The sequence below is a fragment of the Toxotes jaculatrix genome, chromosome 10, assembly GCF_017976425.1.
Source record: "Toxotes jaculatrix isolate fToxJac2 chromosome 10, fToxJac2.pri, whole genome shotgun sequence".
NCBI lineage: Eukaryota > Metazoa > Chordata > Actinopteri > Toxotidae > Toxotes > Toxotes jaculatrix.
In genome coordinates, this window is record NC_054403.1 from 9,696,049 (window position 1) to 9,718,704 (window position 22,656).

Here is a 22,656-nt window from a genome sequence, read left to right on the forward strand (position 1 = left end):
TGGAGCAGAGAGAGAGAGAGGGGGGAGATGATGGTGATGGTGGTGGTGGTGGTGAGGAACCCCCGACATGTTGATTCTGCTCCTGTCAGCTTTTATTTTTACTCTTTTAAGAATAATAATAAAAATGTTGTGCCTGTTACACATACTGCTTTACAGACTTTCCATCATTCACATTTAAAGTGTGTGTGTGTGTGTGTAGGGGAAAGTGTGATCAGGTGAACTTTGATCCTTAAAGCAAAATAGGCCAGAGGGTATTGTCCTCTACAGGAAATGCTCTAAATAAACTTTTTATATGTTTCTGCTTTTGGGATATACAGGGTAACTGTAATGCTCGTGATGATAGTATTTTCTGATTTTGTTTGTCAATTTTTAACAACACATAGGTGTACTGAAGACAGACGAATCCAGTTTTATTTTAAACAAAAACACTGCATTAATGATACAGGACAAAATTAAATAAAGGTCATCTCCCCCCCTGGTGGCAAGGCGCCCTTGGGCCCATCTTGCCCCACTTGTTTTATTATTAATTAATCATGCAGTTATATATATATATATATATATATATATATATATATATATATATATATATATATAATAGCTGTCTCAGTTGGAGTCACAACCTTTTCTTGTTACTTCTGTAGAGGATGTGGATTCATACTTCTAGGTATTTTGTGATCGTATACGTGGTAAAAAGCCTCTGTGGGCTCCAGCATCAGCTGCAGTTCCAACTGTGAACCACTGTGAGACACCTGCAGAGCAGAGCTTCTGACTTGCTGGACTGACTGATAGCAAAGGCTGATTAATCACCTGTTGTGTTGTGATCCCATTTATTTACAAAATTAGTCACAATTTGTTATTAAGAGTTTTAACATCCCCATATATGTATAATCATATCTGAACTGTTTGTCTTATTTTGGTCAGGAAACCTGAACTCAAGGAGGCTACAGCTACTATTCTCCATAAAGAGTAAAAAAAAATTATTAAATAATTGTCTGAAGACAGATTTTGTGTCAAGTGGTATTTTATTTTCTACAGTCCTACAGTTTATGGCAACTTCAAGAATTTTTTTTTTTTTTTTCATTTCTGAAAGGCAAATGTAATCACCTACTTTCATCTAACAAGGTGCCACCTGCTGAGAACTTGTAAGAAAGAAAAACATGGAACAAGAGCAGTCAGACTTAATCATCTCACCTGTTTAATACACAGAGATCTTGTAGAATAGTTACATAAACTTGCAGTAAACAACTGTAGTTGTATAAATGGATTGTATGAGAATTCTCAGGGATTGTACACAGAACTATGATAAAGTGCAATATATTCAGGGATGTAAAATTGCCCTGTGTTTTGTAATCATCTTAATGGTGATAACTGGATGAAAAAACTTTACACGCATCTGAAAAGCATTTCACAAACATTAGGTAAATGAATCCATAAATTAAATAAATAAAGCTTTTTTTTTTTTTCAAAAAAACCAAAACAAAAAAAAACCCAAAACAAAACATCATCTTCTAATTTGATCTTGTTTCACGGGTCTGAGATGGAGGCCAGCTCATGTAGGAGAAGAGCGAAGGATGGACGATCTTCTGGTTTCTGGGAATGGGAAGAGATAAAATGCATTTTTAACACAACACTTTGGTGTCTGCTTATTTTGTGATTCAGCAGATATTCTACTAGAAATATGTTAAAGTCCTGTGCCCACCTCCTTCCAGCACCACTCCATAAGCAGATAGACAGAATCTGGGGCCAAGCGGGGCTTCAGGAGCCTCAGGCCTGCGTTCAGGGACTCCACCACCTCAGCATTGGAGCGGTTCTCATAGGGAAGACGGCCCTCATTGTACACCTCCCACATCAGCACACCTGAACAGGGGTGAGCAGGGAGACTCCGGTTGTTGTAGAATATGTAAGAATATGAGAAGCCATCTATTTATCCATATTTATCCATATTTAACCAGATTAACTTTCTATATGTGAAAAACAGGAGAAGTCATCCTTGGTAACAGTAAAATATTTTTGATGCAAACTTTTACACAGCTTGTTTCACCTACAGAACTGTCACATCTCGCTGCACATTACTTACTGTTTAACATCAAGTTTTGAAATATCCATACTTTTTACACATCACCTACACTACAAGAGCAGCTGAAGCTGCTCAATGGAAGTTCTGATTAAACTTATTCATGTTTACCATCTGTTGGATACAAGCAAGTCACATCTTCTGAATACAGAATCTTGTCCCAGGGAACCGTTCGTGCCAAGTTAATATTTTGCCGCCTGTTTAAACCCCTGCTTTGGAGGCGGCCCTGACACTATTTACTTCTCTGAGATTAGTGTAAATTCCCTTGTTGGCATTGCATAGTGAAAATAGCTACCAATGGTTATGGTGTTTGGCACACATGCGCATACAAATAAATAAATTGATTAAAATGCATTAAATTAAAAAAGGTCTTCCAACAACCATTCTTTTTTTTCCCGAAATGTTTGCATCTTGAAATTGCATCTGCAGCTTCCACAAGATAATTTTCTATACAATCTTTTGCTCTGTGTGTCCTCAGTGGAAACTTGTACCAAACCACTGTGGTGTTTTAAAGCTTCCAGTTAAGTTCATTATAGCACAGAACACCAGAGTCAGTGTGCTGTCAGGAAAACACTGATGATTCTGGTGTGTAGTTGCCAAACCTGCAAAGCTCCCAAAGACCAGGATTCACTGAGAAACTCAGATTGATTTGAATGGTACACACCGAATGACCAGGCGTCGGACTTGCTGCTGAACTTGCAGTATTTGATGACCTCAGGGGCCGACCACTTGACAGGGAACTTGGAGCACTGAGAGCTTGTGTACTGATCATCGAGAACAAATCTACAGTCGGGAGAGTGGACACACAACATTATACAGCAGCGGTACACTACAGTAAAAACAAAGTACTGTGATTAAAAGGCCTGATGACTGTGAGAAGCGTACCTGGTCATGCCAAAATCAGACACCTTCACCTCATTGTTCTTTGAAACGAGACAGTTCCTGGCAGCCTGCAGAGGAAAAGAGGAACAGTGAAAGGGTTAATTACTCTAACAGCTGTGACACAAAAGTGGATTATAAAAAGTTATCTATTGCTTTACCAGATCTCTGTGGATGAAGTTTGAGCTCTCCAGGTAAGCCATCCCCTCACTGACATCAAGACACATCCCCAACATCACGTCCTGAGACAACTGCCCTTTCCTGTCTCTCAGGTACTCCGACAGACAGCCATTTTCCATGAATTCAAACACGAGACACATGGGAGAGTTTTGTGTGCACACGCCGTAGAGCTGAACCAGCTTACAGTGGGACAATCTCCTGTTAAAAACACACACACACACACACCTGCATGAGTCAGCAGGTTTTCAGTTCATTTTGCCTGGATATGAAATGCCATCATGAATTGCACTTACATCATGACTCTTGCTTCTTCTTTAAATTCCTCGTCTGACATGCACTCTTCTCTTACCATCTTCACCGCAACCTTCCTCTCCCTCCAGCTCCCCTCCAGCACCAGCCCAAACTGACCGCTGCCTAACTCCTGACCCAAGGTCAGTTCCTCAGGGTGGATTTCCCACTGATCTGTGGAACGGCAAAAAAGTAGTGAACATCAACACACATCATTTTGTTAAGCTGAAATAACCACAGAGGCAGGTCAGTTTCAGGTTTGCTGCACTAAACACACCCTGCGTACACTTATGTAAAAAAAAACAAAATCCACTAGAGGTCAGCAAAAACAAGATTTTCAGCATTAGGTTATAATTGTTTTGAACTCCCGTTCAACCAGCTGAGCCATTTGTACAAATGTACATCCTCTAACCTTTTAAAGGATCAACTGTTTCCTGGTAGCAACCTCCATTTTGAGAGACGGGGTGTCTCAGACGCGTTATCAGGCCTGCCAACCGATACACACACAGATAACACAGAGACATTAATACATATTTATAAGTATTTCAGAGCACCAGCCTTTGTCACTATGTTTGTGAAGCTATTTTACCACTTCATCTTCCTTTTGGATCATGTTGTTAATAGCACAGTATGCGGAAAGCCGTGCTTACCAGCAGCATTGTGTTGGTGATAATGGATGAGCTCAGGAATGGTGCTGAACAGGTATTTCTCTGCCAAGTAAAATGGGCCCTCTCCTGTTTCCGTCTGTCTGATTTGGTAATGTTTGACTCTTGGATTCTTCTCTCCGTTTGACCTAAAGGTAATAAAGAGATGCTTTTATGCAACAAATCATACCAAAGTGTTTCCAAACTAAGCATTTTATATGTGAAATTTACAGTACAGCACGAGAAAAAGCCAGAGATTTCTGATGCCAAGTGCTGGCATCTAATGATTTAAACAAGATTCAATGAAATGATGTCATGCCATCAAGTATATCAGACGTATGTACACGTGTCAACGTATTATCTATGAATTATATGTCATTATTGGTACCACTTAATCACATAACTACAGCATAAAAGAAAGATGTTACAATTACCCCGGTGCTTTGGTGAAGACTGACACTGTGTAGACCCCTGCTTGCCTTGAGTCGCGCACCATGAACGCACCTTCTTTCCCCTAAAAATAAAATGTTGCAACCACATAAAAATCATCCAAATTTAGTAACACATTTGCAATACACTTGTTATCAATTTTACTAATCGTTTGATTAATCTGCAGCTAATACCAGCACCGGCCTGGTAGTCACTTTGACTGATAGATAACGAGGGATAATCTTTCTGCCTCCTGCTTGCAAAATGCAGCATAGCACATCGCAGGAAATTCTCATTGGAGGAAACATTGTGGTTGTGAGACATTGTTGAAGTTATATGTCAAGTCAGATTGCTGTTTTGCAGGTGCTTTTGCATTTATTTTGCAAATGCATCACTGTCGTAGGTGGCACAGTCACAGCAAAATTGCACTGCGTCATACAGGAGCAACATCCCTCCAATTATCATCAGAATTATCATTTATTATTATTTTATTATTTATTTATTATTTAGAGCTTTAAAGCTTTTTTTCCTGTCCAAACACAGCTGGAAACATACGCAAATGAAAATTGAATAATCGTTGGATCCTTAAACACTGTCATTGTTTTTACCTCTTTCATTAGCAATTCCTCTGCTTCCCCTCTGGTTATGTTTTTGTTGTACCATCTGTGAGCCAACAAATTAAACACAATTAAATAATTTGGGGCAGAATGACAGGTATTCACATGTAAACAACTTGTTACATACAGAACAGAAATTAAATGAAACTCACTCAAATCTCTCAAAATTGCTGCCAGATTTTTCAGCTATGTACGTACTCGGCACAAAGCCTGTGTTCCTGATGAGGGGTCAGAAGAAATGTACATTAACCAGTCATCATTATTTGAAAACAAGTGCCGTTGTTTTAGACTATAAGCCAGAACTAAGAATGAATAGCTATTTCTGTGTGCTTTACCCCTGTTTATCTTGTACGGCCCACCAGTCAGGGTGGGAGCTTCTAATCAGGACATACTCCTGATCCTTCTGAAGAGGCAAGTCATCGTCTCCCTGCGGTATGTAGTCTTGCAGAGCGATGACCATCGTCTGTCCTGCATCGTGCTGTCCCACCTGCCAGACATGAAGAAGGAAAACTTCATCCAGAAACATTAAGTTATTATTGAGCTATATGAACTAGGCAAGCAGAGACTTTTTTGTTTACGTAACATTTTCTTCAAAAAACGATAAGCTGAAAAAAATTATGTAAACACCCCACTAAACTTCCACTTTACCACAATAATATTTGGCTTATATTACTCTGAATAATAAGTATATTAGGTAAGTAGCAAATGTCAGCTGTAGAAGAGGCCTAAAAATCATCTGATACGAACAACACAAGATAACAAACCAAGTTGAAAAGATGCAAAACGATCTGTGCCCAAACCAAAGGAGCAATGGTTAAATAAAAAGTGATTTAACATGTCAAGGTCAGGCTTCCTGAAAAATACCATCCAAAATGCAAAACGGCATTGAAAACAGCAATGACTTATCGCCAAACAAGCAACACAATACTTATCAAAAAAGTTATTTCCTGTAGTTTGAAGAGTGTCAACTTGAACATCAATAATATTTCAACAACAGCACATATTATTTATGCCTTAGAAAATTCTACCTCTGGATCCGGGAGTTGAGGGAGTGGCTTTTTAGAAGCTGTGGAGGAATGAAAAATATGACATTGGAGAATGTCTCTGACAAAGCCGACTGTCCAAAATAATTTTTACTTGAGCATGCTATGCAACACTACTACATTTAGATCAATATCAAGAGTTGCTCTAACCACATGTTCACAGGGGATTAAAAAAAATCAAGAAGAAGTTAAATAATAAGACTAACCATAACCCAGCGGATCGTATACATGACAGCCTCGTGCCAGTTTCTCTGCTTGTTGGCAGCATCTCCATTTTCCATCCATCCAGAAGTTTGGGTGATAATTTGTGACCAAATTGTTATGCTTTGTCTCTATATCAGACAAAATAAATAGTTTGAAATATCAAGCTTATGAAATTGTATTGTGTGAAATCCAGGGTCGCCATTATTTATTGCACTACTATCATCGATGTTCTAAAATTTCTTACCTTCTTTGAGAGCCCTGACCCATCTCTGACGGCAATCGTTGTCTGGGGCGAAAATGTACAAGTAATGGTTGTCATGAAAAATCTGTGGAGACATTTGTATTTTAGAAAATGTAAACGCTGTACTTGTGTTATTACATACTTTATCATCCTTCATATTTGCTGTATATAACACCATATTTAACTAGTGTGTCTTTTTAAGTGTGTATTCCTTAAACAATTGTGAAGCTCACCTGAAAAGGGTACTTATAGTCGCATGGTATGGGGACATCACTACACACAATCTCCACACATCTAATTTTGGAAAGTTCGATGCAACCTTTCATCATGGGCTTTTTCTGAAAGAACATGATCTTTATGTTTCCTCTACACAACGTGGATATGATTCAAATTACAGTTAGTTCCAAAAAGGCCAAACTTCCAAACAATACCTCCTTATTAGCTGAATAATTTGAAATGAATGGCTAACAATATGTGCATGCTTACCCCCGAACGGCGCTCAGAATACTTCAGGTCTTGGGTGTCCAAAACAAAAAATCTCTCCTTGTAGTTACAAGGTGATGTTCTTTTCTTTTGCTGAGATTTTTTGATCATAGTTCCCTTCAAAATCACCCTGGGGAACATGGTTACAGCTGCGAACAACACAGTGAAAAAGAAACACTGGAGGCTTTTTGGCTTTACGGGGAGAGACTGAGAACATTGCAGGGACAGAGAAAAAAAAGTGGGTTGCTTGATTTGATAGAAGCTGTGGAGCTTCCGGCATAAAAGTTGTTGCACTCGGTAAACCACATCCTCACGGCAAAAAAAAAAAAAAGCCTTGTGCAAACACACACACACACACACACGTGCATGGACACATATATACACTCACTGTACACACAGTCACATGCACTTTCACTGAGAATGTTGCAAAAAGTCTGTGGATTGTGCAGTGGTAGGAGGGCGATTCTTTAATCTGGGTAATTTCGAACATTTTCCACCTAAATGTGCACCGTGAAGATAATAACCATATCCTGTCGATGATGATGAAACTTTTAGCAATGATGTAAACATTGAACAAAGGTGTTTATTTAAAAAAAAAGGAGTGCATTAAACAAAAAAACAAAAAACAAAAAAAAAAACCACTTGAAAACAAATGTTTAACAAAACTGAGGATTCAGGAATAATCCATTCATATTTGTGACCAAAAGTTTTCTTGTCTTTTATAATCTCTCTCTCTTACAAAAATCAGAGACAAATAAAAAAAACTATTTGTATTGGGCTTCTTAAAAAACTATGTTGATTATAGATTTGAGCAATTATAGAGTTGGGCTCCAGTAAACATGAAGGGAAACCAGGGAATTAAACAAACTTTTGGAAACTGTGACAAGACTGGGAGAAGAGTTGGGGAGAGTTCAAAACTGAGACAAATCCTCCTCCTGACACATGAAAGGTTTAGTGAATGCTACAGCACCACCATCAGGAAAACTGTCCCGACAATTCAGTCTTCAGTAAAGTTTTGGATGAGGCTGGAGTCTCATCTGGCCCAGGTAGATTGTCACTCATGTTAAGGTGCTTTTTTGTTTTTGCTTTAAAAAAAAAAATCTATTTAATAATTTTGTTATTTTGTAAAGTTCTATATTTTGAACTGTGCAAAACTTTCATCTAGCACAGTCAATTGCTCATTGAGTTCTGTTAATTAAAGTAGTACAAAATTCACATTTTTCACAAAAAATTCTAAATAAACCAATCCAAAATAAAACAAACAGAGGGTCTCAATAAGTTGAAGGAGCCTGGATGCTTTGGACTAGGAAGTGTAAATGAATCTCGAGTCTGAGCGTTTAAAAAAGAGAGGAGCTTGTCGTCGTATGTGTGTACGCGTGTCGATGTGTGATAAAGCTAGTGTGTGTGTGTGTGTGTGTGTGTGTAATACTAACACTACCAGAGGTCAATGCCAACGTCATACAGCAAAATGAATAAAAGACCAGAGTGTAAAAGACCAAAAAATAGGAAGTGATGAGTATAATGATGTATGTAGTGACAAATGTAAGACATATAAACATTTTCCACAAAATTTTCAGATCAAATAGAATATTATTATTATTATCATTGTTGTTGTTGCAAATTATGCTACAAACCAAACTTACCCTTGATAATATGAACAATCCATTGATAATAGTTTCATTATAGTTTTTTCCTTTTTTTTTTTTTCTTTTTACGACCAATCAGCGTTCCGTTTGTTCAGCACGAGCACAGTTCAGCCAATGAAATAGGGACAGAATCGAAGGTCCCTGTCGGTGAAAGGAAGGAGCTAAAGCTTGTCATGAGCTAATTGTCTGATTATATATCGCCGTTGCATTTTTACATCTAACATCTTTATTCGGCAACTGGTGGGTCGTTAAAGAGGTACGTAGAAATATCACCAGTGCCTTTTCATTTTTCGTTTTATGTAACGAGGTAATTAGTCAGCAGAGGTTAGCATCAGCACCCAATAGCAGCCACATTGCTAGTTAGCTCTATGTTATGTCTCTTACTCTATATTTGCCTTTCAAACGCAATCAGCGTCTAGGCCTGGCTGTGCATTGAAGATCTAACATATTCAGCAAGGCAAATAGAGGCTTTAGATTGCAAATGATAATGTCCGCTCATCAGTTTCTCTTTTCAGGAAGACCAGCGTCGCTCGCTTGTGATGTTAGCCTTCGCCCGCACATACGACTAGCAGGCTAACTTTGTCCTCACATACTTTGCTTGTGTTGCTTTATACGAATGTAAAATACCGAGGATTACACGGACACAGACAAAACCCCTGGAATAAGCGAAACATTACCATTTAATAATAATAATAATAATAATAATTTACTTACATATCACTGCATTATCATTTTACAGAATTCTGAAAGAAAGAAAACTTGTACTTCTGATACTTGCATTTTACTGTACTTACTTGTGTGCACCTATATAACACTTATACTATATAAACATATTTTAGTCATGTAACATCTTTAATACTTGTGATACATGATTTTTATATAACTGTGTTCCTACTCTTATGTACAGGATTTGAACACTCATTACATGTAAACTACACACTATGTGTGTTAGAGTTTAAATTGTACAGAGCAAACGTGGCGTTTTTAAACCCACAATTAGTGTACAAAGTGTGACATATTTATTAAAGGAAGAACTTGTTTTACCTACTTGGTAAGGAAAAGAGACTGATTAACATTTTTGTCACTGTTGTCACAGGTCAGCATCATGGGTGAACCACAGCAGGTTAGTGCCCTGCCCCCTCCACCCATGCAGTACATCAAAGAATACACAGATGAAAACATTCGTAAGGGTCTGGCTCCTAAGCCACCTCCGCCCATCAGAGACAGCTACATGATGTTTGGCAACCAGTTCCAGTGTGACGAGATCATCATTCGGCCTCTGGAGAGCCAAGGCATTGAGAGGCTCCATCCCATGCAGTTTGACCACAAACGAGAGCTTAAGAAGCTGAACATGTCCATTCTCGTGAACTTTCTGGACCTGCTGGACATCCTCATCAAGAGCCCTGGCAGTATAAAACGTGAAGAGAAGCTGGAGGACTTAAAGCTTCTGTTTGTTCACATGCACCACTTGATAAATGAGTACAGGCCGCATCAAGCCAGGGAGACGCTGAGGGTGATGATGGAGGTGCAGAAGAGACAGAGGCTTGAGACGGCTGAAAGGTTCCAGAAACATCTGGAGAGGGTGGTGGAGATGATTCAGGGGTGCCTTGCCTCCCTACCTGATGACTTACCACAGATGGAGGGTGCAGATGGGGCTGGAGATGGGACAAGGAGTGGATCTGCAGCAGCCGGTATGGGTTGTTCCTCTGGACAGGCCCCCAGGCTGAAAAGTGAACCTATGGATGTCGAGGAAGCAGGTGCCAGCTGTATGGCAGTGGGTCAGCAGGACAAGAGCAGCCCTACTGCAAAAAGAGACAAAATATGGGACAAGGATGCCGCCATGTGCAGTATTATTGATGAAATTGCTTAAGTTTTATGTTGAGTAGTTGTAATTCTTTTTTTGTACATCTAAACTGTTTTTGTCTTTTGTGTTCTATACATAGTGTAACTATGAAAAAGTTTGCTGTATTTTCACTCGGCCTGAAATCCTGACTGGAATGGTGTTTTATTTAAAACCTATCATGTAGATATTACTACCACTTCCTGTGAAAACACTGAAAGAATTTAAATACCATACATCAGTTGGGGTGCCAACTTTCAGTTTTTGTAATAAAACCAATAAAAAAAGATGTGCAAGTGCAATGCTGTCACAGTCAGTCCATCACATGCATTGATTGTTTACATTTGTAAAGCAATTCGGTCCTGTCACTATGACTTCCACAGTGTCTAATAAAGTGAGAGATGTCAGTATGTATAGACTGTAGTTACACAGTCACTCCTCCCTCCCTCAGTCCCTTTCACCTGAGGTTTTCCTCATCCCTACAACATTTTCTTCCAGAGGGTAATTTCTGCACGATTTTTAGAAAGAAATGCAACTCTCTTACCAGGCTGCCTGTTAAGCTTCTGCCTGTTTACCTGTTTGATTATGAAAACTGTACCACACATAAATATCCTCAGAACAATCCTAATTTACTTACTGCAGCACAGAGCCAAATCTTAAGGGGGCACATTTGAATATTGAAATATACCAGGTCTACGTCTGCGACACCGGGCAGTTTCACTTAGGTATGTGTACATTAATCAAGTCCTTGTGTAGCAGAGTTTCCCCATAATGTTTAGGGGTCAACTTAAAGATGTTTAACTCAAATATACTGATGATTAATGGACACTTTAGGAGACTATGTAAAGCAAATTTAGAACTTTATGCTGTTTGTTTTTCATGTTCATGTACATGCAGTATAAAACAGTTATTTCACACTGATGGGCTGGTGGCCTGATTGGCCCTCTGAGAGCAACAGGCTATAATAATGTGAATCTAAGAAGCGTCTGTGTTTGGTGGCCAGCCCCAGGCTGCAGCCATATTTCACTGCCCCTGAATGGCTTCCATGAGACAGACCTGATGTGCACTGGCTTGTATAACAGACGTACAGAGATTTTGTTACAAAACAGCAGTTCTGTAGCATTACTGCATAAAACCACAGAAAACTGTTTTTCATGAGCAGTAACTGCAGTTTTACTCCCCGTGTGCAGTTTGCACCTCCACAGGAACATGTTTGCATGTTTGCTTTTTTTTTTTTTTTTTATAATTGCATTACAACATGTAAATTTGGACATGCCTTATTTTTCAGGGCACGTAAATAAATAATGAAGATGAACATAATTGGGCTTATGTCATGATCCTGCCACCCCGCCCCCTGGCTGTTATTATTATCCTCTGGTGGGATTCCCTACACTGTGACAGAGTCATTTTCATTACCTGCACTCTTGAGCTGATACGTCGTTACCACGGTGACAAGACGCACGAGATCACCAACCCATTTACCCCATGGGATTTTAATTAAACCTTATAAAATCCAAGAACTTTTGTCGCAGGAATTATGTTATGAAACTCGGCATCCTTGGGTTTCACAACAGGGCGGAAAGCCGTCCTTTCATCCAATCGGATCGCGCGTTGCTGCGTCACGTGGTCTTTATTTATGTAATGTAATGGTGTTACACAGTAACCCAGCTTTGTGGCTGTGCATACATCGCTACTGGGGTTAAAAGCGGACACGGGCTACTACAAAGAACCAGTACTAATGTACAGATATCCTGCTGTGGTTCGTGTGGCGTATATGGAGTTTGGAGCGGCGCACTGGACTGGAAGCTGACCCTTTTTTTTTTTTAATACATATATATCCAACCTGCTTGAAAAGGGAAGATGTTTTGTGTCCCAAACCAAAGACTAAGTTAGGGCTGAAAATGGATGATGTCAGTTTTATACGAAAAGGACATTTGTGAGGTGAGCATATGAGAGCTCAAATTATTGTTATCTTAACTGGACACAGACCGGTCGGGTTCGAGCAGACGTGATATAACTGGGGACACATTTACTGTATCGCTGGCTGTCGCTGTGTTATATAAATGGTCCATGCAGTACTACTATACAGAAAAGCTTCTCCGTCCACATTGCTTCGACGAAAAGAACAGCATTTCTTCCAGGAGGACATCGTTCTGGTGACATAACCCATCCGACCATGGATCTGCTGGAGTGTCCGCTCTGTCTCTTCCTGATGTGCGAGCCGGTGACCATGTCGTGCGGTCACACGTTCTGCCGGAGGTGCGTCGGGAGCTACCTTCCGTCCAAATGCCCGGCGTGCAAAGTGAGGTTAAAACAGCGTGAGGTGAAAGGCATGAAGAACAACGTGCTGCTCATCAGTGTCGTTGAGAAGTGCTGCCCCGACGAGACGAGAATGAAGTGCCATATACAGGAGAAGCTCAAAGCCAATGAGTTCGCCGAAGCTTTACGCATCGCAAATGAGGGGCTTGACTTAGGTAAGGGACACATGTAAGACACCGTAACAGCTGCAGTCTCTGTACGGAAGTTTGTCTGATGTATACTTAGGTTCGCTTCTGAAAAGATGTCCACAGGCCTGCTTCTATAAAAACAAACAAACAAACAAAGAAACAAAAACATTTAGCTAAGATCAGACTGGAGTCCCACTTTTACGCACCGCACACAGTCTTGGCTGGTGCCCAGTGAGGGTGACTGACAGTGCATCCCTTTCACAGAACACAGCTGATTCATGTACAGCAGTGTGATACAGGTGTAATGACAGGAGGATACAGGAAACCCTCTGTGTCTCAAGTTCCTGACGCCATAGGATTTATTGTATCCACCGTGGAAGGCTATTGATGACCTGAATTTGTAACTGGGTCAGTAATCAGTCTCCAGATGCTCCTTCTTCCTTGTTAGATCTATATCAAGAGTCCTGTTTTCCTCTGTGTGGACACTCAACCATTTAGGCAAAACACGCAAACTAAGGTTTTATGCAGAGTAAGGAAGATGCAAAGGAAAAACCTGCATCAGGGTGGTTTCCCTTCTGTGTTAGTTAGTAACACATAGTTTAAGAAGTAGTAGCAGCAGCTATGAAAGCTGTTTTCTAGGAAGAGTACAGCAAACAGCCTGAGGAAATTTCTGTTTTCAGAAGAGGCTTTCTGGACATTTCTGCATTCAAAATCTATGTACAGAAAAGAAGGGTGTGGAGAGGACATTGTGTAACATTTTCATCGCTTAGAGAATGCCTATAATTCCCAGAAAATGCCCTGCACAGATATTTTCTGCTGCTTTTAACTGTGCTGCTCTTGCTTTAGTTGGTGCAATTGACCTTATTTTCTCCATGCAGCGGCGAGAAAGTAAAAGGGACAACTTCTGCCCTAGATGAGTTTATGTAGTCAGTAGGCGTCCTGGGGTTCGTAAGCATACAAGTTTTTGTGCTACAGTGATTAACATACCATTGAGTTACCTACATATTTGCCACCTCAGCCAGTTCAATTAAATACAGCTGCTTCCCTTGTGCCAGCGCTCTTCTACCTTGTGTAATGATTTCCTGGCAGATTTGTGTATGGTAGTTTTTCATTTGTCACTGGAGGCTTTAGGTAGGGCCTGGTCATTTTGCTGTTACGATTTCATAATGTGGGCAACTGTCAAGCCCTGAGGTTGGGCCTGTAATCAAAGCCTTTATATTCAGTAAATAAACATGACTTGACAGGAGCAATGGCTTTAGATAATAGTTACACTTTGAGCCTTGAGTACTTTCACTCACATAATATTGTTGTAGCAGAAGTGAATTGAAGCATTACAGCAGTACATGATGTTTGAATATCACTTTCAGTTTTAAGCAGCAGTGGGTTGAAAAATTTAAATCTTGTATGTAACCAGCACTGCAATGGAAAGGGATTGTGCATGTATTACATTTATTTATGTAGCAGCGTGCCCTCCCTGTTTACTAATCAAACCTGATTCCATTTTTTTCTCTTCGGGTGCCTGTCCCAGCACCTACACTCTATATTAGGCTATATTTTGTACTAGTCTCATACCTGTAAGATACACTTTTAAACTTGTGTAAATATTAATGATATTGTCTGTAAAATAAGCTTTCTTATTAAAATAAGCTTTCTGGGTCTAAGCATTAAGGCCTCACCTCTTCAAACTTGAACAGTGACTCAAGAATTACGTCCTGCCTCTTTCTCCTTGTCTTACTCTCTCTCTCCTGTTCGTTTGCATCCTTAGTCCCAGATGATCAGAGTTTGAGGGTGTACAGAGCCGAAGCTAACTGGGGCCTGATTCGTTTCTCTGATGCTCTGACAGACCTCAACTACCTCTGCTGCCTTCGTCCCAACTGGACTGAGGTGAGAGACAGGACGGCGTTGGCCGAAGACATTATGTCTCACTTTAATGGCGTCTTTTTTTTTTTTCTTTTCTACTCAGCATGAACAAATCTGTTGCACTTTCGTGAACGATTCCAAATTTGAATTTGTCATTTCACTTCAGTTCACCACAGGTTTAACCTCAGATGAACACAGACGGTTGGTTTTGTAACTTGAATGTAATAGTGCACATGTAACCACAGAAAAAAGAGGTGCTGCCTGTTTTATTTATCTTTTTATATTTCAACGTAGTGTGCGAAGCTGACCCCCTTAGAGCTGCTTTTATTGATGTTATGTCATTGGCAACATTATGCAAACAGCTACTTATGTCATAATGTCATTTAATCACTTTGTGCAAGTGGGTGGCTCACTGCTAATGCAGAAACGCCCACCGTATATAATCATTTATATTGTTTCATTTTATTTCCAGAGATGTGTTATATCACTCAGAAATTTCACATTACATTTCACTATTTAAGCAGCGAGGGAGGAGGCAAATGACAGTCAGTGCAAAAGTTGGCAAAAACAAAGTGTTATCACACTGCAACATAATTTGAACAAACTTTTTGAAGAGGATGCGTTATAGAATTTTTATGATCTCTGCAATGAAGCGCTTTAGATGTGTCTTTCACTTTTACAGGCAGTGATGTGCTGATTGCGCTGTTCTGTTTGTGCAGGGTTTTTTTCGTAAAGGGAATGTGCTGCTGGAAATGGGTCAGCAGACAGAAGCCCTCATCCAGTTCCACCATTGCCTAAAACTTCAAGCTGACTTTGTTCCTGCAAAGAGCCAGATCAAGAAGGTTTGTTTACGTTAACTAAACACAGGTCTGTTTAATGTACAGATCCACAGAAACTATAAATCACATCATATGTGATTTAATAATTTAAAACAGAAGATGTAGCATTTGTGTAGTTATTATAAATTTGCATACACTGTTTTATTTTTATTGTTTTATCTGTGAGAACGTTGCACCTGAGCAGAGATGCAGAATGAGTTCGCTACATTAAAGACTTTCTTTATCACGATTGTATGGTTTTTCATTGTAGGTCACATCATGATTCATACGTGCAGAAGCCAAACCTACCTTGCACGATTGTCTGCTCTGATAGTAGATTATTTCCAGTATGCGTGGGTGCTATTTATGGTTATTATGGGTAGAGATTGCCCTCTCTTTTTGATTTTGCTTTGCCTCTAAATTTGTTTTCCTTCAGCCTAGTTTTAGTTTGTGTGGGTTTTTTGAAGCGTGAATTACTTCTTCCATCTTATGTTTTATTATCTTATTTTTATTAACTCTATTGCTACTTGTAGCAGTGTTGGTAGTAGCAGAAGTATCATTGTTGGTATGACACAGTGGTGTCATACCAACAATAAAATCAAAATAAATAATATAAAATAGTTAACACACATTTTGAAATGCCAGGAATTTACATTTTTACATTTGCATTTAATTATTAGGTATTCCCTTTCACATTAATTGTGTCATTACATGGATTCAAATGGCAGATCCTGGAGGCAGAGGGTATGGCAGTGCCGGAGGAGGTGTCCTGCATCCTGCAGGTGGTGTCAGAGTACCTGAAAGAGCCCTGCCCCATCACCAGCCTCAGTGGCTCACAGGGGCAAACACAACTTGAGGGCCTCAAACATCCACTTGGAGAAGAGGGAGAAGGTAAAGGGCGGAGAGAGGCACACCAGGTAAGCTGATTAGGAGAATGCATGTTAATGCTTGCATTTACAGAATGTAAATATAACCTTACCTGATCAAACTGTCTTTTTCGCTCCAAGGTGAAACATGACACGGGTACTGAGTGCTGCCTCAGCCTCTGCCAAGCTGTTTCCTTCCTCCCTGCTGCTGAAGACGACGAGGAGATGATGATGAGGAAAGAAGACGGGCATGGCAGGGGTACGCTGACACAGCCAGCACACACACTTATTATGATTTGACTGTCGTCTTCATCATCACTTTCCTTATCGTCTCTGTCATTGTCATTACAGCTTTACCATTTACACCCAACAGATGTTTTGAAATTGCATAACAACTCGTACGTTTTTTTTTCTTCAGCAGGGCAGAAGCTTGAGGTTGAGAACCTTGAAACTGACTGTGGTTTGCCTTGTATCTCTCTTTCAGGTGAAGGCAGTCACCGCAGAGAGAAAACTCTCTGTGCTCTCACTGTGTCAGACTTTGAGTGCCCTCTCTGCATTAGGTCAGTATCCTCGAGTACTCCCTCGAATCAATAATGCATTGCTGTCTGTACCATACATCAGTCTGTTCTCACTCTCCTCTCTGCTCAATGCTTAGCACATTCAGAGTATGTACACACATAGTCACCACTACTGTATGGACAGTGTGCACATCCTTCCTCCACTCTGCTGTTCTAACTAAAGATTCTCTGTTTTTCTGAAGGTTGTTTTTTGAGCCAGTCACAACTCCCTGCGGTCACACCTTTTGTAAAAACTGCATAGAGAGGAGTCTGGACCACAACCTCCGCTGTCCGCTCTGCAAACAGCCACTGCAAGAGGTAACCACCTACAGACTCATTCATACATCTGTTTTTAACTACATGAAAAACCCTTTTTTTCTCATTGACATCTCCACTTTAAAATCTGACTAATACAAATTAAAAAACTTTGTTTTTGCCACCACATTGAGGTCTTCAGATACCAAACTTAGCTTGATTAAGGTGAGATGCATCTCACTCCTGTTTTTAACCTGGATGGAAACTTGGTAAAGATGATTTTCTAGCATTCATAACTGGTTTTCTCATATACCTTTCATCTGTTAACAAATTCACTCTAAGTTACTGGACAAGAGAACCTGACGGTTTCTCATTCCTATATTTCGCTTGTGATAAATGATCACATCTATGTTAAATAGTGTTTTATCATTTCTTTTGTATGCACTGATCTCCACGCACATGCAGCAAGACCACATTTAAATAAAATACCCGCCTAATAAATAAAAAACACAGTGGGTTGAGTATTTATATTGTTGTGTATGACTGCTGATAACCTGATTTAACTTTTCTCTTCCTAGTACTTCAAAAACAGGAAGTACAACCCCACAGTTCTGCTTCAGGACATCATGACTCACCTTTTTCCCTCACAGTTGGCTGAGAGGAAACAAGTCCATGATGCTGAGATGGCTGAACTGTCCAAGTAGGTACCTCTTGGTTGAACATAAAACAGTCTGCACTCAGAATTTACTGTAGCTACTCCTCAGACTCTCTCACTGATTTCTCTTCTGTCTCCTCCTTTGCAGTCTCACTAAGGACATCCCTATATTTGTTTGCACGGTGGCCTACCCTGGAGTTCCCTGCCCCCTGCACATCTTTGAGCCTCGATATCGGCTGATGATGCGTCGCTGCATGGAGACTGGCACCAAGAAATTTGGCATGTGCAGCTACGAGCATGGCAAAGGGTATGCGATACACAGAAACACAGCATACCTGTAACATAAATACTTTGTTCAATTATCCTGAGAAACCTGATTATTTAAATATTGTGGATGTGGGTAGATATAAATGTACTAAGTTTGCATTTACACAGGCGTTTACAGTAATTTGGATCCAACTTTCTGGGTATGGAGAGACCACGTTTGACATTTCGCTAACTGTGAAGCACACAGCAGGCTAGGTGGAACCTGATGAGATTGTCAGTGGTACAGCACAAGCAGGCAGCATGGCGGGCAAAGCTTAAATCATACAGTCATACAGTATGTGACCCTGAGGGGGTGGAAAATAGCAGCATGGTCACCAATCTGCTGTGTATCTTCATCCTCCACCAAATATTAGTGCTAGGCTCACTATATGTTATCTTAGTATCAAGAACCAGATTCTTCTTAGCACTACAGAGCCCATTTTTTTTAAATTGCAGATATTACATTCAAATGTGTTGTACACACGAGTTTCAAGGATTGGTCTCATGTGCTGAAGATTTGCAGACTACGGCTGTATGCTGGAGATCCTCAGTCTGGAGCTGCTGCCTGATGGACGGTCCTATGTGGACACTGTGGGCGGCAGCAGATTCAGGGTGCTGAAGAGAGGTCAGAGGGATGGCTACCACACCGCTGACATAGAGTACTTGGAGGACCTCAAGGTCAGCATCTTTAAATCACAAACTACACCAAACACAAAGAAAACACACTGAAAATATTCTGAAAATATTACTGCTGGACACCTGGATCACTGGACCTCTCCTCTTACTCTCTGTCTCGTCTTTCTCCTGTCTTTGTGTCCTCTCTCTCCCAGGTTGATGGTAGTGAGTTGGAGCTTTTGCAGCGCCTCCATGACAGCGTGTACCAGCAGGCTCAGGACTGGTACCAGCGCCTGGGCAGTCGCATTCGTGAGCAGATCAACAGACAGTACGGCACCATGCCTGAAAAGGAGGAAAACATTCAGGTTGGGGCCTTAACATAATTGTGACAGTAGCTGTGACCTTTAACCTCTATAACATCACATTATTATTTACCTAAATATTACTGCAAAGTTCAGCTGTTGTCTTATGGTAAAGTAGTGTAGGCTTTTCCAATCAGACAGCACACAGAGCTCCATCATAGCACAGCTGTAACAGGAACTTTGAATTAATATAAACAGACATTATGTTTACAGAGACAGGATCAGTGAAAGCTACAAGCTTTCAGGGAAATTGGAGAGCAGTCATGTCATTTGGTTTGTGCTAAAAGGACTAATGGGTTTGTATGGTGCTTCATGCGTTTTCACGATAAACACGGTTATATGTTTGTGTTCTCATCCTTTTGAACTGTCTCGTAGGCCTCATCCAACGGTCCGGCCTGGTGCTGGTGGCTGCTGTCTGTCCTCCAGCTGGACCCTTCCTATCAGACCACCGTCCTGTCGCTGAACTCGCTCAAAGACCGCTTGGGACACCTCCGCCTCGTTCTCGAGTACTTCTCTCAGAGCTAGACCCCACAGCACAGTGGTACACAGCCAACTGAGAGTGGAATATTACGCACACACAGACGAATAGAGTGAAACCAATGAACGCACTCACAACACAGAGGTCGGGGTTTGGGGTTTTTTGGACTCTGAATCATAGAGGGACTGTCTTGAAGTAACAGCTCGAGGCCAAATCACCTGGTTGAAAGCAGAAAGACAGTGATTTTTATTACAGAACACAGAGCAGTTATACAGGTTTGGAGTTTTGCTGTTTGGGTTTGCATATGTTATCTTTCTTACACCATTTTCTTCCCTGGGAATTCAAGGTTTCAGAATAATTTCTGAGTACACACTGTACTTGCTGTACCAGTAACAACTGCAGGGTCGACTAAAGATGCTTTTTATTTAAGGCCATCAAAAGTGGTTAATTATTATTTGTGGATACAGATAAATCTGTTCATTTTCTAAATAATGTTGCTGAAAATTGACTCTAGGTGTCACTGTTTTCTCTCCAGTTATTACAGACGTGAAGAACTTGCAACAGCATCAGCCGAGCTAGTACAATATACTGCACTGCACTGTCATGTGTTGCCAATACAAATCAGACTCTTTTCATTAGCATAGCTAAGTGTGGAGTGAGAATAAACATTTATCGCACAGCGCAATTTGTAGAGAATTTTTCAGGACTATGCACATCAGAGGATTAATGTTTATGTGTTGCAGGTAATCATTATGGGTTGGACTGTCGTTTGCTGGAAGTCACTACTTGTAATGCTTGTATTTTAGTTGCATCTGTTGGCCTTGACAGCAGTTGTCTGTGGCTCATTTTATTTTATCGAGTAATCCTAAAAGATCCCTATTTAGTATCAGTAAATATTGCAATAATAGTTTATAATGTCACTTGGAATGGCAGCAACTGGATGATGATTTTTTTTTTTTTTTTAAATGGATGAGCACTGCTGCCTTTGGATCATCTGGTGGGAAACGTCATCTGTGAAATTCTGAAAATGGGGAGATGGGGTCAGTGAATGGGCGATTCAGGTGCACCAGCTTTGTTTTACAGTATGAACCAGTGTGATTATGTATGTTGTATGGTCAGGTATGGATGCAGCACTGTATGTATGTGTGTCAGTGACAGAAAGAAGGAGTCATTTTTTTTTGTCAGTCGCCCTTTTCCATTAGCTGATTTTTAGTGTTTGTTTTTTTTTAGATATGGCATGGTGTCAGCACTGATAACAGCTACTGTCATGTCCGCTCCCTCGAGGTGCAAGACACAGACTTTAACATCTCTTGTGCAGGGACAGATGTAAAATAATTTGCCTAGGGTCTGACTTGGGCTGAGTCCCCCCTGCGGTGCCTCTGCGTAGGCCACAACACCTACCTCTGGCCCCTGCTGTGTCTCCCTGTCTGTTTGGCCCCTCTGACACCAGTCATGGTGCCTCTGAGTGCCTGGGCCAACTCACGTGGAGACCTGCGAGTTATAGAGTTTCTCCACAGCATAAAGGATGGACTGTGTGATTTTTGCCATTGATTTTTATTGATATAGCGCTACATTCCATAGAATGTCAAAGCTGCAATGTTACATGTAGTTGATTTACTAACAAATACGGGCTTAACTGGGTGAAACGAGAGCTTATGTTGGTTCTTTTTTTGTTTTTTTTTTGTTTTTTTTTACTTTGATAAATGTGCCATAGATATTTCTATGTTATGTGTTTTCTATGGATAGTTAGCTGAATAGAAACTGTGTGTATGTTTGTCTACATCGCAGACTCTGAACTTAGGCTTTGACCCTCATGCCTTTTGTATGGTGGACAGTGAACTACCATCTTTTCATGGCCAACATATCACCTTAAGCAGTCAGAATTAGTCCAGCAGACACACTTTAAGACGGAGTACAGTTTAATGTGATGTTGTTTATATAGCTTAGAATAAAAGGGGTAATCATGAGACTTGATACGCACAAAAGTGTCCCAATGAAGGACAAACTAATGGACAGACTGATGGATACTGGTTCAGCATTGGCTACCTGAATAACAGGCTAATCTCTGAACTCTGACTTGGGAACTTTCATTTACTTTTGGGGGAACAAACAGTTTTTTTTACCATCTCTTAACATGGGTTGTTTGATTCTGAAGTTCTTGAAGCCATCTGGGAATAAGATCAGAGTCTGAGGCTTTAATGCGCCAGTTATCACAACATGTCTCCAAAGCTGTTGATGTCACTGACATCAAAGGTCAGTTTCCTGCTACCAGATATGATTAAAGCTTACTCAAATCAAAAAGGGATTGAAATTCTTACGGAGTTCTTGAAAGACCAGCCTCATAAGCCTTTGTGGTAAACAGATGACAGCAATACATGACTGCAGGTCCGTGGCCACTAAGCTGAATTTCACTCCCTCGTCCCACTTCTTGTTGGAGAAAACCGTATTTTTGCACAGTGAAATTATTTTTGTGTGTGTTTTGTTTTTTGATGCTCAGCTGCAGTTTCTCACACATTTTCCTCTGTTTTTCAAATCATGCATATTTCTGTGTATCACTGTTATTACTTAAAGATGCCGCCTTTCACTGAATAAAATGGTGATGTATGTTGATCACAGCAGTTGGTCTAATAGTGGTTTACTTGGTTTTAAAACAGAACCTAATCTCTGCACCGGTGTGTCAAAATGCTAAATATATTTGACAAAATCAGTTATTTCACCTCCATGTTTTTGATGAACTGTTTTTCAAATTAGAATTAAATTTGCCTAAAATCTTTTAATTGGCTCGACTTTGCTGTTGCTAATGCATTACAGTGCGGTCGTGATTCTTCATCTCATTCAGACTGCAGCTTTTGCCCCTTTTACACCCTGG

General features: G+C 40.3%; 3 protein-coding genes across 3 annotated transcripts; 2 read left to right on the forward strand and 1 right to left on the reverse strand.

The window, feature by feature from the left end:
- Nucleotides 1-1,043: 1,043 nt before the first annotated feature.
- On the reverse strand, nucleotides 1,044-7,295 carry itk (IL2 inducible T cell kinase). The gene is made up of 17 exons (XM_041048750.1): nucleotides 7,086-7,295; nucleotides 6,833-6,937; nucleotides 6,603-6,684; nucleotides 6,361-6,486; nucleotides 6,140-6,177; nucleotides 5,447-5,598; nucleotides 5,264-5,329; nucleotides 5,103-5,157; nucleotides 4,500-4,579; nucleotides 4,072-4,214; nucleotides 3,834-3,908; nucleotides 3,427-3,595; nucleotides 3,115-3,331; nucleotides 2,960-3,024; nucleotides 2,739-2,857; nucleotides 1,700-1,857; nucleotides 1,044-1,590 (listed from the first exon to the last, which is right to left on the reverse strand). The coding sequence occupies exons 1-17, from the start codon at nucleotides 7,221-7,223 to the stop codon at nucleotides 1,525-1,527; spliced, it is 1,854 nt and encodes a 617-aa protein (XP_040904684.1). The 5' UTR covers nucleotides 7,224-7,295; the 3' UTR covers nucleotides 1,044-1,524.
- A 1,558-nt stretch (nucleotides 7,296-8,853) lies between these two features.
- Nucleotides 8,854-11,815, forward strand: med7 (mediator complex subunit 7). Its single transcript, XM_041047445.1, has 2 exons — nucleotides 8,854-8,984; nucleotides 9,825-11,815. Exon 2 carries the CDS (start codon nucleotides 9,834-9,836, stop codon nucleotides 10,596-10,598), a length of 765 nt encoding a protein of 254 aa, XP_040903379.1. The 5' UTR covers nucleotides 8,854-8,984; nucleotides 9,825-9,833; the 3' UTR covers nucleotides 10,599-11,815.
- Nucleotides 11,816-12,242: 427 nt separating this feature from the next.
- Nucleotides 12,243-22,402, forward strand: lonrf1 (LON peptidase N-terminal domain and ring finger 1). The gene is made up of 12 exons (XM_041048617.1): nucleotides 12,243-13,042; nucleotides 14,781-14,899; nucleotides 15,595-15,717; nucleotides 16,422-16,610; nucleotides 16,701-16,818; nucleotides 17,044-17,119; nucleotides 17,320-17,434; nucleotides 17,950-18,071; nucleotides 18,175-18,333; nucleotides 18,848-19,010; nucleotides 19,163-19,312; nucleotides 19,685-22,402. Exons 1-12 carry the CDS (start codon nucleotides 12,745-12,747, stop codon nucleotides 19,832-19,834), a joined length of 1,782 nt encoding a protein of 593 aa, XP_040904551.1. The 5' UTR covers nucleotides 12,243-12,744; the 3' UTR covers nucleotides 19,835-22,402.
- Nucleotides 22,403-22,656: the final 254 nt, after the last annotated feature.

Bases quoted from the DNA above. Each gene is read 5' to 3' on its own strand.
- itk (XM_041048750.1), bottom strand. From the start codon at position 7,223: ATGTTCCCCAGGGTGATTTTGAAGGGAACTATGATCAAAAAATCTCAG. The intron at 5,158-5,263 runs GTGAGTTTCATT...GTTGGCTCACAG, and splicing joins AGCAATTTTGAGAGATTTGA to ATGGTACAACAAAAACATAA. The intron at 1,591-1,699 runs GTGGGCACAGGA...TCCCATTCCCAG, and splicing joins TGGAGTGGTGCTGGAAGGAG to AAACCAGAAGATCGTCCATC.
- med7 (XM_041047445.1), top strand. From the start codon at position 9,834: ATGGGTGAACCACAGCAGGTTAGTGCCCTGCCCCCTCCACCCATGCAG.
- lonrf1 (XM_041048617.1), top strand. From the start codon at position 12,745: ATGGATCTGCTGGAGTGTCCGCTCTGTCTCTTCCTGATGTGCGAGCCG. The intron at 16,611-16,700 runs GTAAGCTGATTA...TTTCGCTCCAAG, and splicing joins GGCGGAGAGAGGCACACCAG to GTGAAACATGACACGGGTAC. The intron at 18,334-18,847 runs GTATGCGATACA...CATGTGCTGAAG, and splicing joins AGCTACGAGCATGGCAAAGG to ATTTGCAGACTACGGCTGTA.